General features: G+C 43.7%; 1 protein-coding gene across 2 annotated transcripts in view; it reads left to right on the top strand.

The window, feature by feature from the left end:
* The window catches only part of kif9 (kinesin family member 9), a 192,821-nt gene that overhangs the window by 148,308 nt on the left and 31,282 nt on the right, over positions 1–13,231 (top strand). For both annotated transcript variants that reach the window (XM_041190665.1, XM_041190666.1), the window contains 2 exons: positions 6,714–6,922; positions 10,971–11,150. In XM_041190665.1, the coding sequence (XP_041046599.1) occupies positions 6,714–6,922; positions 10,971–11,150 (389 nt within the window). The remainder of the gene's footprint in view (positions 1–6,713; positions 6,923–10,970; positions 11,151–13,231) is intronic.

Here is a 13,231-nt window from a genome sequence, read left to right as displayed (position 1 = left end):
TGTGTGAATGTGTGATGGGCTTGTGAGTGCGTGAGCTCAGAGTGATGAGATGATTGCCTTACCCTGGCAGCATGGATGAGATCATTCATTCTCTTTCTGCACTGGGTAGCCAACCTCTTCTGCGCAGCCTGGGCACTGACCCCCATTGCCACCACCTCCCAAGCCAGAGTAGTGATATTGCTGGACCTCCTGCAGCCAGAGCGGGGGCGGAGGATATCATGATGGGCCTCCAAAAGGCATTCCAGTGATGGGTCACTGAACTCTTCTTGGTTTTCAGGGCCACGTCTTCACTGGAGCAGTCCTGGGCTGCAAGCATTGAGAACTGTGTGCATGTCTGTAGTTTAGATATGGCACCTGGAGTGAGGAAAAGGTGAGGTAAGAGTGTGGCAGGCAATCCAGAGGCCACCTGCCAGCGAAACAGTGTGTTCCCTATGGCTGCATTATTAATGAGGCAGGACGCAGATGATATATCGCAAAAATCTGTCCTTGCAGCCAGCGGGAAAAATGGCTTTTTTCATGCCTGCCACCGCACTTAGTGCAACTCGGGGAAACTTTTGCCCATTTACTCTGTTTACCCATACTCTGATTTTCTTAGTACATTGTTAAAACTTCCTCAATAATACCAGTAAATTCCCAATGTCAGATGTCTGGCTTACTGGCCTGTAGTTGCCTGTTTTCTCTCCCCATCCTTTCTTGAATGGGGGTGTTACATTTGCTAACTTCTAATCCACTGAGACCACTCCAGAATCTAGGGAATTTTGGAAAATTGTAACAAGTGCATTGACCACCTCTGCAACTATCTCCTTTAGAACCCCAAGATGTAGGCCATCAGTTCCTGGGGATTTGTCAGTTTTTAGTTCTTAAATTTTTCTAATATTTTTTCTCTGCTAATATTAAATACTTTGGGTTCCTCACTCATATTAGCCCCTTGGTTACTCTCTGTTTCAGGTATTTAATTTGTGTCTTTTACTTTGCAGACAAGCACAAAATATTTGTTCAACGTCTGCCATTACATCATTCCCTATGATATTTTCTCCTGTCTCGCCCTGTAAAGGACTTACATTTACTTTAGCTACTGTCCTCCTTTTTATACATGTGTAAAAGCTCCAACAATTTGTTTATATATTCCTGGCCAATTTACTCTCATTCTAATTTTCCTATTTTATTAACTGTTTTGTTACCCTTTGCTAGTTTCTAATACTCTTCCAAACTTCAGGCTTACTACTATTCCTCACAACATTGTAAACCTGTACTACTATTCTTAATTTCTCCAGTAAACCATGGGTGCAAATTTATTGTTGAGTTTTTGTTTTTTAATGCAACCTATTTTCATTGAAAGTTTTCAATCATTTCTTTAAATGTTTCTCACCATTTATTTACTGTCGTACATTTTAGTCTATTTACCCAATCCAACTGTCTCTCCCTTCATAACTATGTTATTTGCTTTGTACAAGTTTAAGATTCCTGTTTTGGACTCATTGTATGTCATTGTCGAATGTGATACGGAATTCATTTGAATTAAAGGGGCTGGACTTTGCACTCCCCCACTGGCAGGTTTGAAGGTGTAAGGGCACATAAAATTCAGTGGATGGCCTTCCTGCCAACTATATGCCTGCCCTGACCTGCCTGAAATTTTGCAGAGGACAGGGGTATTAAAGGGAATACCGCATCCACTGGTATTTTATCCACAGTGGGGGAGGTGGCCATGCCATGCAGGAAGCCTGGCAGCTTTTGTTGTGCAGGCTGATAACCGGCAAGTGCAAGTGGGTGGAGCGGGGAGATCCTCCTCTGCGGGACCCTGGGCCCATCGGAGGCAATGCCCCTCACTATGAGATTACTAATTAACCTTGTCTCATTTTACAATACTTAATCTAAAATAGCTTTATCCCTAGTTAGTTCCGCAATGTATTTTTCTAGGAAACTGCTGCTAAAGGATTCCCCAAACTCATCTTCCAGACCAGCTTTTGATTTGATTTGTCCAGTCTACATGAGGATTAATTATTACACTTAAGTGGAGCTCATCTCAGTGGAACAATTCCCTCTTTCCAAGTACTAATGCTAATGTCCCATGAACCAAAACCCCTTCTTTCCACACTACTCTTTGAGCCATGTGTTTAATTCTCTAATCCACTTGATCCTATGCCATTTTACACATGGTTCAGGTAACATTCCAGAGATCATTAATTATCAAGTTAAAACCTATTTCCACAAACTCCCTCTGCAGAATCTCATTCTCAGTTTTATCTAGGTTGTTGGTTCCTCCCCCTTCCCTGGAATGGCTTTCTACATCCTAGTGCTATGATCTGTTTACACATCCACCCTGGAGTCCTTCTTCTAATCCACATGGGTAACAAGTACCTCATAACAAAAACAGAATTACCTGGAAAAACTCAGCAGGTCTGGCAGCATCAGCAGAGAAGAAAAGAGTTGACGTTTCGAGTCCTCGTGACCCTTCGACAGAACTTGAGTGAATCCAAGAAAGGGGTGAAATATAAGCTGGTTTAAGGTGTGTGTGTGGGGGGTGGGGTTTGGGTGGGGGGAGAGAAGTGGAGGGGGTTGGTGTGGTTGTAGGGACAAACAAGCAGTGGTAGAAGCAGATCATCAAAAGATGTCACAGACAAAAGAACAAAAGAACACAGAGGTGTTGAAGTTGGTGATATTATCTAAACGAATGTGCTAATTAAGAATGGATGGTAGGGCACATTAATTAGCACATTCGTTTAGATAATATCACCAACTTTAACACCTATGTGTTCTTTTGTTCTGTTGTCTGTGACATCTTTTGATGATCTGCTTCTATCACTGCTTGTTTGTCCCTACAACCACACCAACCCCCTCCACTTCTCTCCCCCCACCCAAACCTCCCCCCCCCGCCGACCACACACACCTTAAACCAGCTTATATTTCATCCCTTTCTTGGATTCACTCAAGTTCTGTCGAAGGGTCATGAGGACTCGAAACGTCAACTCTTTTCTTCTCCACCGATGCTGCCAGACCTGCTGAGTTTTTCCAGGTAATTCTGTTTTTGTTTTGGATTTCCAGCATCCGTAGTATTTTTGTTTTTAACAAGTACCTCATACCTGTTGGTCAAAGTCAGGGGCCAGGGCGCCTCAATCCTGGATCCCCATACCTGCCTGACTTGTTGTCACACCCTCTAGTCCCTGACCATTAGTCAACTCTAAAGTTCTACTTGAGCTGTGACTGTCTCCTGGAACAAAGTGTCGAGGTAACTCTTCCCCCCAACCGCATTATCTACAGCTTAGGTACCAGTTCAAAAACTGTGCCAAAGTTCCTCTAGCATATATAGTTACAGATTGTCCAGAATTGCAATGCCACATGTGCATCAATATCCTGTCATGTCTATCTAACCTTATTTATTTGATCAGTTTATTACTAATTTAGTAAAGTCATAGCACATTACTGTTTCTTTGCACAGAGACAAAAGAAAAACACTCGTCAACTACCAGAAGTAAAACAAAAAGAATAAAAAGCAGCACTCCTTTCCTCTCTGCACCAAATTCCCACTTGTACTAAATTCCTGACTTTATCACTCTGTTTACAAAGCACTCACTTTTGTGATCACTTTGTGCTTCGTACTCTGTGCGATAGCAAATACTGGATACTATATAGAATTTATGACTTATTCCCAAATTACAAGTGCTAATTCAGTTTCCTGCTACAGTAATTGACACCTAATTCAGGCAACCGCTTTAAACTGATTGAGTTAGCGGCTACTGACTATTAATTAGGGATCTTAACTAGTTTGCAATTTATTTTACAGATTTAGAGTTCTAAATAAAATTCTAGATGTTGAATTAAATTTGCTCTGACCCCTATTGGTGGAATCATCCCAGATTTGTACCAAGTGTGGTAGCAGGCGGGAAAAAGAACTTATGACTCGCCGGCTGCAATGTCGGCTTTTCACACCATATCGTCCCAATCCCGCCTCATTAATCATGCATTCCAGGGAAACATGCCGTTTCAATGGTGGGCAGGATCCGATTCACCTACCACTCCGTCACCTCAGAGCTTCATTATGCTGGGAGCCACATTTAAAGTGCAGCCGCAAGCACACCACTCAGTGCTTCCAGCCCAGGACTTCTGCAAAGAAGACACGGCCCCAAAAGACAAGAAAACTGCAGCCCCCAGGTTTGGTGACACGTCCCTTGAGCATCTTTTGGACGCTGTGGAGGCTCACCATGATGTCCTCTAACACTGCTCGGACCGCAGGAGGAGTGGCAACATTACCACTCCGGCTTGGTAGGTGATGACAGTGGTGATCAATGCCAATGCTGCACAGAAGAGGTTGGCCATCCAATGAAGATAGAGGGTGAAAGATCTCATCCATGCCACCAGGGTAAGGTAACCATCTCATCAATCTAAACTCTCACACTCAAGCCCATCACACATTCACTGGCATCTCACTTACTCAAGGAACATCACCATACTCTCTCTTGCATACCTTCACATCTCCAACTGGCCTCATCTCCTCTGGGCACTACCACCTCAGCCTCATCATCTTGAGGTCACTTGAACAGATCAACTTATGTCCCCACACGCACCCTGGGATACCCCCCTTCACCAATACAGTCCTCATCCTGAAGCCTCTTCCCTTGACCGAGGTCGTTTCTCCCTCTTCTCCAAACAATCCCTAGCCCTGCAGCCGTTTAAAAGCCACCCATGCCTTATGGCTAGTCTGGTAGGTAGAGACCTGCCCATGAACCCCCCTGAAAGTGACATGGTGCTGTCTGCGAAGCTTGGCACTGATAACTGAGTGCTGCCCAAAGCAAGATAGGCAAACAAACCTCGAAGTCCCGAGTGAAGTGCAGCTTGCCAGGTGTAAAACACATTGACATGCTCGGATGATCCAGTGTGGGGGATGATTCCAGCTAGCTGGGCTTACAAACATATGCAGACGTATTACAAGAGGTTCCCGATGCCCGACTATGGGAAACACACCCCACCATTAATTGGCAGAGCCAACGGTTGCAAACTTGTTTCACGATGTCGTGAAACTGATTTTTGGCCTTCTCGTTATATTGTCTGCTCACACCGCCGAACACGCCCGACCCCAACAGGCACAGAAAATTCCATCCTATGTGTTTGATTTTATGAACACTTTCACAAAAAAACAAACATTCAAACATCATGGGCAGAACTTTCTCCCTGTCAGGTGGGCTGGGTGGGAGTGGGTGCAGGTGGGCGCGGACCTGATCAGCTCCCCCAATCATGTCTGCACTGCCATTTTACATGGCTGGGCCAATTAAGGCCCACTTAGCGTGACGTGCACCCAGAAGTGCTATGCACTCCCTGTGCGGATGGGGAGGGGGAGGGGAGTGCCTCAGGGAATTTAGTTTTAAGTCCGAAAAGTTTAATAAAGTGGCAAGAAAATTTTTATAACATGTCCCCTCATGTGAAACTGTCACATGAGCTGGGTCATGTGCATTAATTTCAATAAAAATTTTTGCCAAAATTTAAAATCATTCATGAAACCTCATCCCACCTGCAAATGAGGTTCCATGAAAATGCAAAGGCTGCCTGGGCTCTTCGCCTGCCCACCAACCTTAAGGTTGGAAGGGCAGCTCCGTTAATTACTTTAATTGAAAGTTAAATGGCTTTAATATGTCTTTGACAGTTCGGCAGGCACGCAGCCAACTTTGGGTGCACACCTGCCGAACTGAAAGCCTGAATGACGCGCTGTGACGTTGGGATGCACGCCCGATGTCATCACGCATCATTTTATGCCTAAGCAAGCGGGCCCCGCCCCCATTTGCCAGGCCGAAGTTTCAGCCCCACGGGTGGAATTTAATCCCGGTGACAGGGGCCTGAGAACCTCGCATCACAAATGTTTGGGAAGGCCTGAAGTGGCCACCATTGGGCCTTCCCCTAGATTAAGGATCCCAATTAGAGGCCAGCAATCCTCTATATCAGGCAGCACCACCAGGAGCAGTGGACCCACCAGAGGCCTAAGATCAACAAGCGACCCAAGGCTAAAGGTGAGTGAGGGGTGGGATGGAGTCAGAGGGTAGGGGTCAGGGGAGAAGGGAGGAATGGATTGGAGGCAGGGGAAATGTGAGTGGCTTTCAGTAGTCCCCAGCTTTCCAATGCCAGGTCCCTTGTTTAGGTACCGAGTACTTTTAAACAAGGCACCACCCCCCCCGCAACCACCACCCCGGAAATCCGCAAGCAAGCCAGCAGTGGTAGGATGAAGCCTTTAAGTGGGTATTAATTGCCCACTACTGGGCCTCAATTAGCACCCGACCAGGAGGGTTATCCACAAACCTTCCTGCCCTAGACTTAATCCGGCCAAGGCAGGAAAGAGGCCTCCAAATTCACTGCAGGGGTGCTTTAAATTCTGCCCCATGTATTCACCAATCTTCAGAAAGCAAAATTTGGCCTTGAAGGGGTGACAGTTCAGATTCACCAGAATGTCGCCAGATCTTTAAGGTTTACATAATGAGGACTGATTGTTATCCAGTGATCCCTACTGGAAAGGGTGACAATAGGATAGGGTTCAACTGTGATGCTTTCCACTGTCAAATAGTCTATGGAACTGTATCATAGCAAGGAGCAGCACCTTCTGGAGAGGAGGGAAGCAAAAGGAAGTAAATGAAAGACAAAAATTATATTTAACAAAAGCAGTTTAGTCCAATTAAGATTAATTATTTTTTTAATTTTAATTTTGATTTCTGCTTTCCATTTTTGTGACGCAGCACTCCTCCACCAAAAGCATTAATGTTTGATGTGTTTAAAAATGAGAAAGGTCGCGAAATTAACCAGATCTTGATTAAGAATAAACATATTCTCATTGAAAAGAGGAATAGCCTGAAAGAACTGACTGAGACGATCAACAATATCAAGGAGGAAATTGACATCACTAACCGGGCACTCAATGTCAAGAAACAAGAGCGACAGGATCGAGGTAATGCCACAAGGAAAGTGTGCAGCTTCTTAGTCACATGTTGCAAACAGTTGTGGGCTTGATCCTTCATATTGTGCTGAATTAGTGGATCTTAGCTGAGGCACCTGTAGTGGCACTGCAATTATTACACTGTTCTTACTCCACGTTATTGTCCTGTTACCCCTGCTGAAAATGGCATTTTATTTTCATTTTCTGGTTGTGGGCATCACTAGAGAGGCTGGCATTGATTGCCCATCCTTTATTGCCCTGAGGAGGTAGAAACTGAATGGCTTGCTAGGTCAGTTCAGAGGGCAGCTAAGAGCCAACAACATTGGTGTGAGACTGGAGTCACTCAAACCATACTGGATAAAGATGACAGATTAGTTCCCTAAAGAACATGAGGGATTTCTATGACAATCTGATTGGATTTCTATGACAATCCAATTGCTTCACTGTCCCTTTTTCTTAATGCTGAATTCAAATAATCAAACTGCCATGGTGGGATTTGAAATTATATTCTCTAGACTACTAGCTCAATAATCTAACTACTAAATCAAATAAATATATGTGTAAACATCAGGTCAGGATCTGACTGGGTTGCCATTGCTCTCTGCAGTGGAATAACTCTCAGATCCTCATTTTCCTTGAATCCTTGGCTAGGGTATCAGTGTAGCCAATATCTTTAGCTTATGCCCAAATTGAATCAACTGACTCCAGCCTGGAAACAAATGGGGGATAAAATTGGCGTGAGGGTTATTCTTAATTATAATCATGTCGCCCTGCCACACTTATGGACAGAGTGAAAATTTGGATGGTTCTCCTCTCCACTCTACGTCACCACCCAATGTGATTTATCACAACAAAAATTTAATAGTTTATACTGTCTTTTGCCTAGCAGTCAACTCAAGAGGACATTTGTGGAGTTGAGGTCATGTCATCTATTTTAGCATCAAAGGTCTAAGTCTGAGTTGAGACATGAGGCAGGATTTTTAGTTTGGCAGGTGCACACGATTGGCGGGCCCAGGAGTTGCCGGGGAATGGACCACCGACCACGATTGGCCCTGACTGTGATTTCACACTGACTGGCCAATGAATGAAATGCTCACCGTTGCCAGGGTGGGGGCAGGAGACGGGCGGGTGCTGACATAAGCGCAGGCTCGGGGGAGCATGGAATGAAAGCTCCCTGAAGGCAGAGAGCTGCCTCAGTAAGGTGAAGAATTTAAAAGCAATGAATGAAAAGTTTAATATGCAGAAAAATATGACCATGCAACAGAATCAGTCACCTGAACATATAAATTATGAAAATTCTGTCCAATCATTTTTTTAAATTAATAATGGAAACCTCATCCCTCCCTTGGATGAGGTTTCATCAAAAATGCAAAGTCCACCTGGCAGATTTGCCCATTTTAAACTGTTTTTAACCACGAAAAACCAGAGTCAGTTGGAATTTTAATTGGCTTAATTACGCTGTTATTTGTCGGCAGGTGTGCTTCCGACTTTCGCACGTGCTCGCCGACCAAAATATTACACGAGCGCGGGATGACGGGATGCTTGCCCGATGTCATAATGTCCTATTTTACGTTCGAGCAAGTCAGGCACATACCCACACGCTGAGCTAAAAATTCTATCCATAGAGAAATAGGATGATGTGACATTTGAACTTTTCCAGAAATGGACCTTTTGCCCTTGGTCCTCAGGCCTTCCTCCAGCATACAACTTTATGATTTCACTGCTGGAAGGAGAAAGGGTTTTGTTCACATCATGCTCCCAGCTCCCCACCCTTAGTGGGTAGACAGACAGGAAAGATACGATTTTCAATTCCCTAGTCTATAGCGAGTTAGCTGTTTCAACCAAAGCAGGTTAAAGGTGGAGGAAATGAACCAGTGCTCCTGTTTCTGATAGTTATCTGATGATCCCCATTGGAAAGTGTATGCCTTCAGACAAAGACAGAATTGGACTGGAGTATGATGCTTTCCGTGATCAAACAGCTAACACCACACACTTTATAGGTTCATGCACGAAGAATGGTTGCTTGGATGATGCGTCAAATAATAGAGGCCAACTATAGGTCAGATACAATATCCAACATATTTCATTATCAGCTACATTTTAAGCTGTATATAATTCAGACATCCTTTGTAATTCATTAGCAGAGTTTCACTTGGCTCATTGTCATCTATTATCCTCAAATAGTTTATTGTGCTTATAAGATGCCACCTCAAAAGTTATTGTGGAAACTAAAAACTCATGGTGTAGGGGGTAACATATTGGCATGGATAGAAGATTGGCTAGCTAACAGAAAGCAGAAAGTTGGCATAAATGGGTCTTTACTGGTTGGCAGGATGTGACAAGTAGTGTGTCACAGGGATCAGTGCTGGGGCCTCAACTTTTTACAATTTATATAAATGACGGATGAAGGGACCGAGGTATGGTTGCAAAATTTGTTGATAACACAAAGATAGGTAGGAAAATAAACTGTGAAGAGGACATAAGGAGGCTACAAAGGGACATAGATAGGTTAAGTGAGTGGGCAAAGATCTTGCAAATGGAGTATAATGTGGGAAAATGTGAAATTGTCCATTTGGGAAGGAAGAATAAAAAATAAGCTTGTTATCTAAATGATGAGAGATTGCAGAACTCTGAAATTCAGAGGGATCTGGGTGTTTTAGTGCATGAATCACAAAAGGCTAGTGTGCAGGTACAACAAGTAATTAGGAAAGCTAATAGAATGGTATCGTTTATTGTGAGGGGTATTGATTACAAAAGTAGGGAGGTCATGCTCCAGTTGCACAGGGCACTGTACAATATTGGAGTACAGGGACCACATCTGGAGCACTGTGTACAGTATGGTCTCCTTATTTAAGGAAAGATGTAAGCAGTTCAGAGAAGGTTTACTAAACTATTACCAGGAATGGGCAAGTTGTCTTATGAGGAAAGAGTGGACAGGTTAGGCTTGTATCCACTGGGGTTTAGAAGAGTAAGAGGCGACCTGATCGCAACCTTTATGATCCTAGGGGTCTTGACAGGGTGGATGTGGAGAGGATGTTTCCTCTTGTGGGAGACTCTAGAACTAGGGGTCACTGTTTAAAAATAAGGGGCAGAATTTTCTACCTGTCAGGTAGGTGGTGCAGGAGTGGGCGCGGGCCTGATCGGTGCCTCCGATTGGGTCTGTGCCACCATTTTACGTTGGCAGGCCAATTAAGGCCTACCCAGTGTGACACACGCCCGGAAGCGCTACATGCTCCCTGTGGGGTGGAGGGGGCTTGCCTGAGCTGGGGGTGCGCTCTTTCACTTATATGCATGAAAGAGCGGAGAAACCTCCCTGAGACACAGAGGTTTAAGGTTAAATAGTTTAATAAAGTGGTGAAAAAATTTTCATGACATGTCCCCTCATGTGAAACTGTCACATGAGCTGGGACATGTGCATTAATTTTAATAAAAAATTTTTGTGAAAATTTAAAATCATTCATGAAACCTCATCCTGCCCGTGGATGAGGTTCCATGAAAAATGTGAAGGCCACCTGGGCTCTTCGCCTGCCCGACAACGTTAAGGTTGGACGGGCAGCTCAGGTAATTGCTTAAGTGGCTTTTTGAATGGCCTTAAAAGGCCTCTGATCGGCTGAAAATCTAAATGATGTCGCATGCCCGACATCACCTTGTGTCATTTTACGCCTCGGCGAGGGGGCCTTCCCCCACTTGCCGAGCCAAAGATTCTGCCCAAAGAGTCACTTATTTAAGACAGACATGAGGAGAAATTTTTTCTGTCAGAGGGCTCTGAGTCTTTGGACCTCTCTTCCTCAAAACGCGGTGGAAGCAGAGTCTGAATATTTTTTAAGGATAGATTCGTGATTAACAAGGGTGAAAGGTTATCGAGGGAAGGAAGGAATGTGGAGTTGAGGTTACATTCAGATCAGCCATGATCTTATTGAATGATGGAGCAGGCTCAGGGGACCGAGTGGCCTACTCCTGCTCCAAATTTGTAAGTTCGTGGAACAGAGTTATGTGCTAAGGACCATAGCTTGAAAATACCCAAACTTGTTTGATTGTTGGTTCTTTCCGCATTTAACAGGTGAGTATGTGAATGAACAAGGTGACCCCGTAATCGATGAAGATGAGTTCAACTTGATCATGCAGCTGAAGGATCTGAAACATCAATACCGGCATGACTTTGATACTTTGCGAGACCTGCGGGTGGAGCTTCAGTACTGCCAAAGATTGGTGGACCAGTGCCGGCTGCGGCTGCTGACAGGTAAGGGAAGACTACATGGCCCAAAGATGTGCTGGGATTCAACAGCAGTAGTTACATTGATCAGGAGTATCAATATCATCCAGAATAAACCAAAATGAGATTTAAATTACCAGTGAATGCTTACCTAAGTGAAATGCTGTGTTGTTGAAATGTCCATACTTAAGATGAGACTCTGTGCTTATTTCAGTGGTTCAGATGGATTTCAAAGATGTTGTGCTACTATTTAAAGAAGAGTAGGAAGTTGTCCTGGCCAATATTTCTCCCTCAACCATATACAGATTAGTGGTTATTTTTCATGGTGCTAATTGTGGAATCTTGCTTTATACACAAAAGACTACAAAGTAACTCATTGGATGTGAGATATTTTGAGACATTTCTGAGAGACATGGTAAGTAACTAAATAAATGTAACTCTTGCAAAACCAATTAGACTAGAAAATCCCAACTACAACCTTAGGTCCTCTGCGAATGCTTTCTGTTCTCTCAACTCTTTAATCCAGTATCCAAACCATTGTGTAGCTCTTGCATAAGCTGTCATTAATGCCAATAAAACATCACTTTGTGCTTCACAGTTTACACAGTATATTCCGATGCTTAACTTTTATATGGAAAACATAGTGATTGTGGATGGAGACCTATCACTATACCTTGACAGGTTTCTCAATGACCCAGACAGGTATTCATGTTAGTGTCATATCCATAAAATATGAAAGATCGTAAACTGTTTAAATCATACCTTACTTTCTGCTTATTTAAAAAATGGATTTTGCTGGACCAGAAACATGTCTGCCACAGGTCACATGATTTCCAACAGTAATTATAGGATGAAGCTCAACCCTCATCCTTGTGAAATCTCACATCGATCATTGTATGGACCCATTACAATCAGCAAATCAAGGGAACAGCAGTCGGCCTGCCCTCTAGGCTGGACTTACAACAAAGATAGAGACGTTGAAACTCATTATCACCAGCGGAGGTGCTAATAGCCACCATCTATCACCTGAAGTGAACCATGGATCTTGCCCAGAAACATTGGCCTGGATTTTCTGGCCCCGCCGTAGGCAGGACTCACCGTGGGCGAGGCGGCGCCCCAGCCAGAAGTCCATTGACTTGCGGCAGGACTGGAAGATTGCGGCAGCGGGTGGTGCAGAAAATCCCACCCATAGAAACTGATTGAACTTGAAACCGACTCATCAATGGGGAACACCACATGACCTAAGCTCTTCTGGCCTTTGGAATGTTAATGTTACATTCCTTGACTCCTAGGGCAGTCTGCTGGTAAACGTCCAGCCTGTCAACACCAAAGCCGGACTCCAGGCTGACAACAAAGCCTGAATTACGTCTAAACCTCCTCAAAGCTTGGTTCTTTGGAAGATTCCTGCCATTGCCTGTAGAGTGGACCAAGTCACTGGATGCCAACCCCATCTTGCTGTACCATCACAAACTTTGAAGGAACTTGGCAACTCCTGCTTTTAGCTCGCTGAACCCAGTTAGACTTTAACTCATCCACAAAGGAACCCTCACTGGATGCTGACATTCTGAACTCTGACATTAATTTGAATTAATATCCATATCTCTGGAGGGTTTTTTGTTTTAAGTTATTCCTAGTTGTAAAACTCCTTCCTTTCCTATTTTCTTCTTGAGTGCTTGCGTGTGTATGTAGTTGCAATGACCATCCCCCAGGTTTGAATGTATGAATAAACAATACTTCTGATTTAACCCTGAAGAAAGTTTGCTACGAGTCACTTTAAAATTGAATTCACAGACAGAAGTTTTGGGGAAACACACCACAGCCAATTTCAAAAATTAAAGCACCTCTACTTACAGACAGATGATGAGAAAAATAAAGTTGTTTGTGTCTCTCCTCTGTACCTAACATTAGTCATAGTGAGATGCATTGAATTAATACATGGCCTGTCTTCCATCAAAAGGGAAGGAGTTCAGCCTTTTAATCCAATTCCTATAAATTATAATCCAGACAAGACTAAAACCCTAAACCATCTATCATTGATTTCATCGATGCATCACTAGTGCAGCCATCAACTCTGATGACATATCCGTTAATCTTCAATTAACATAAGG

This window comes from Carcharodon carcharias, chromosome 6, assembly GCF_017639515.1.
Source record: "Carcharodon carcharias isolate sCarCar2 chromosome 6, sCarCar2.pri, whole genome shotgun sequence".
Classification (NCBI taxonomy): Eukaryota; Metazoa; Chordata; class Chondrichthyes; order Lamniformes; family Lamnidae; genus Carcharodon; species Carcharodon carcharias.
The sequence above is the reverse complement of the archived record's forward strand: the minus strand, read 5'-3'. Positions and strand labels throughout refer to the sequence as shown.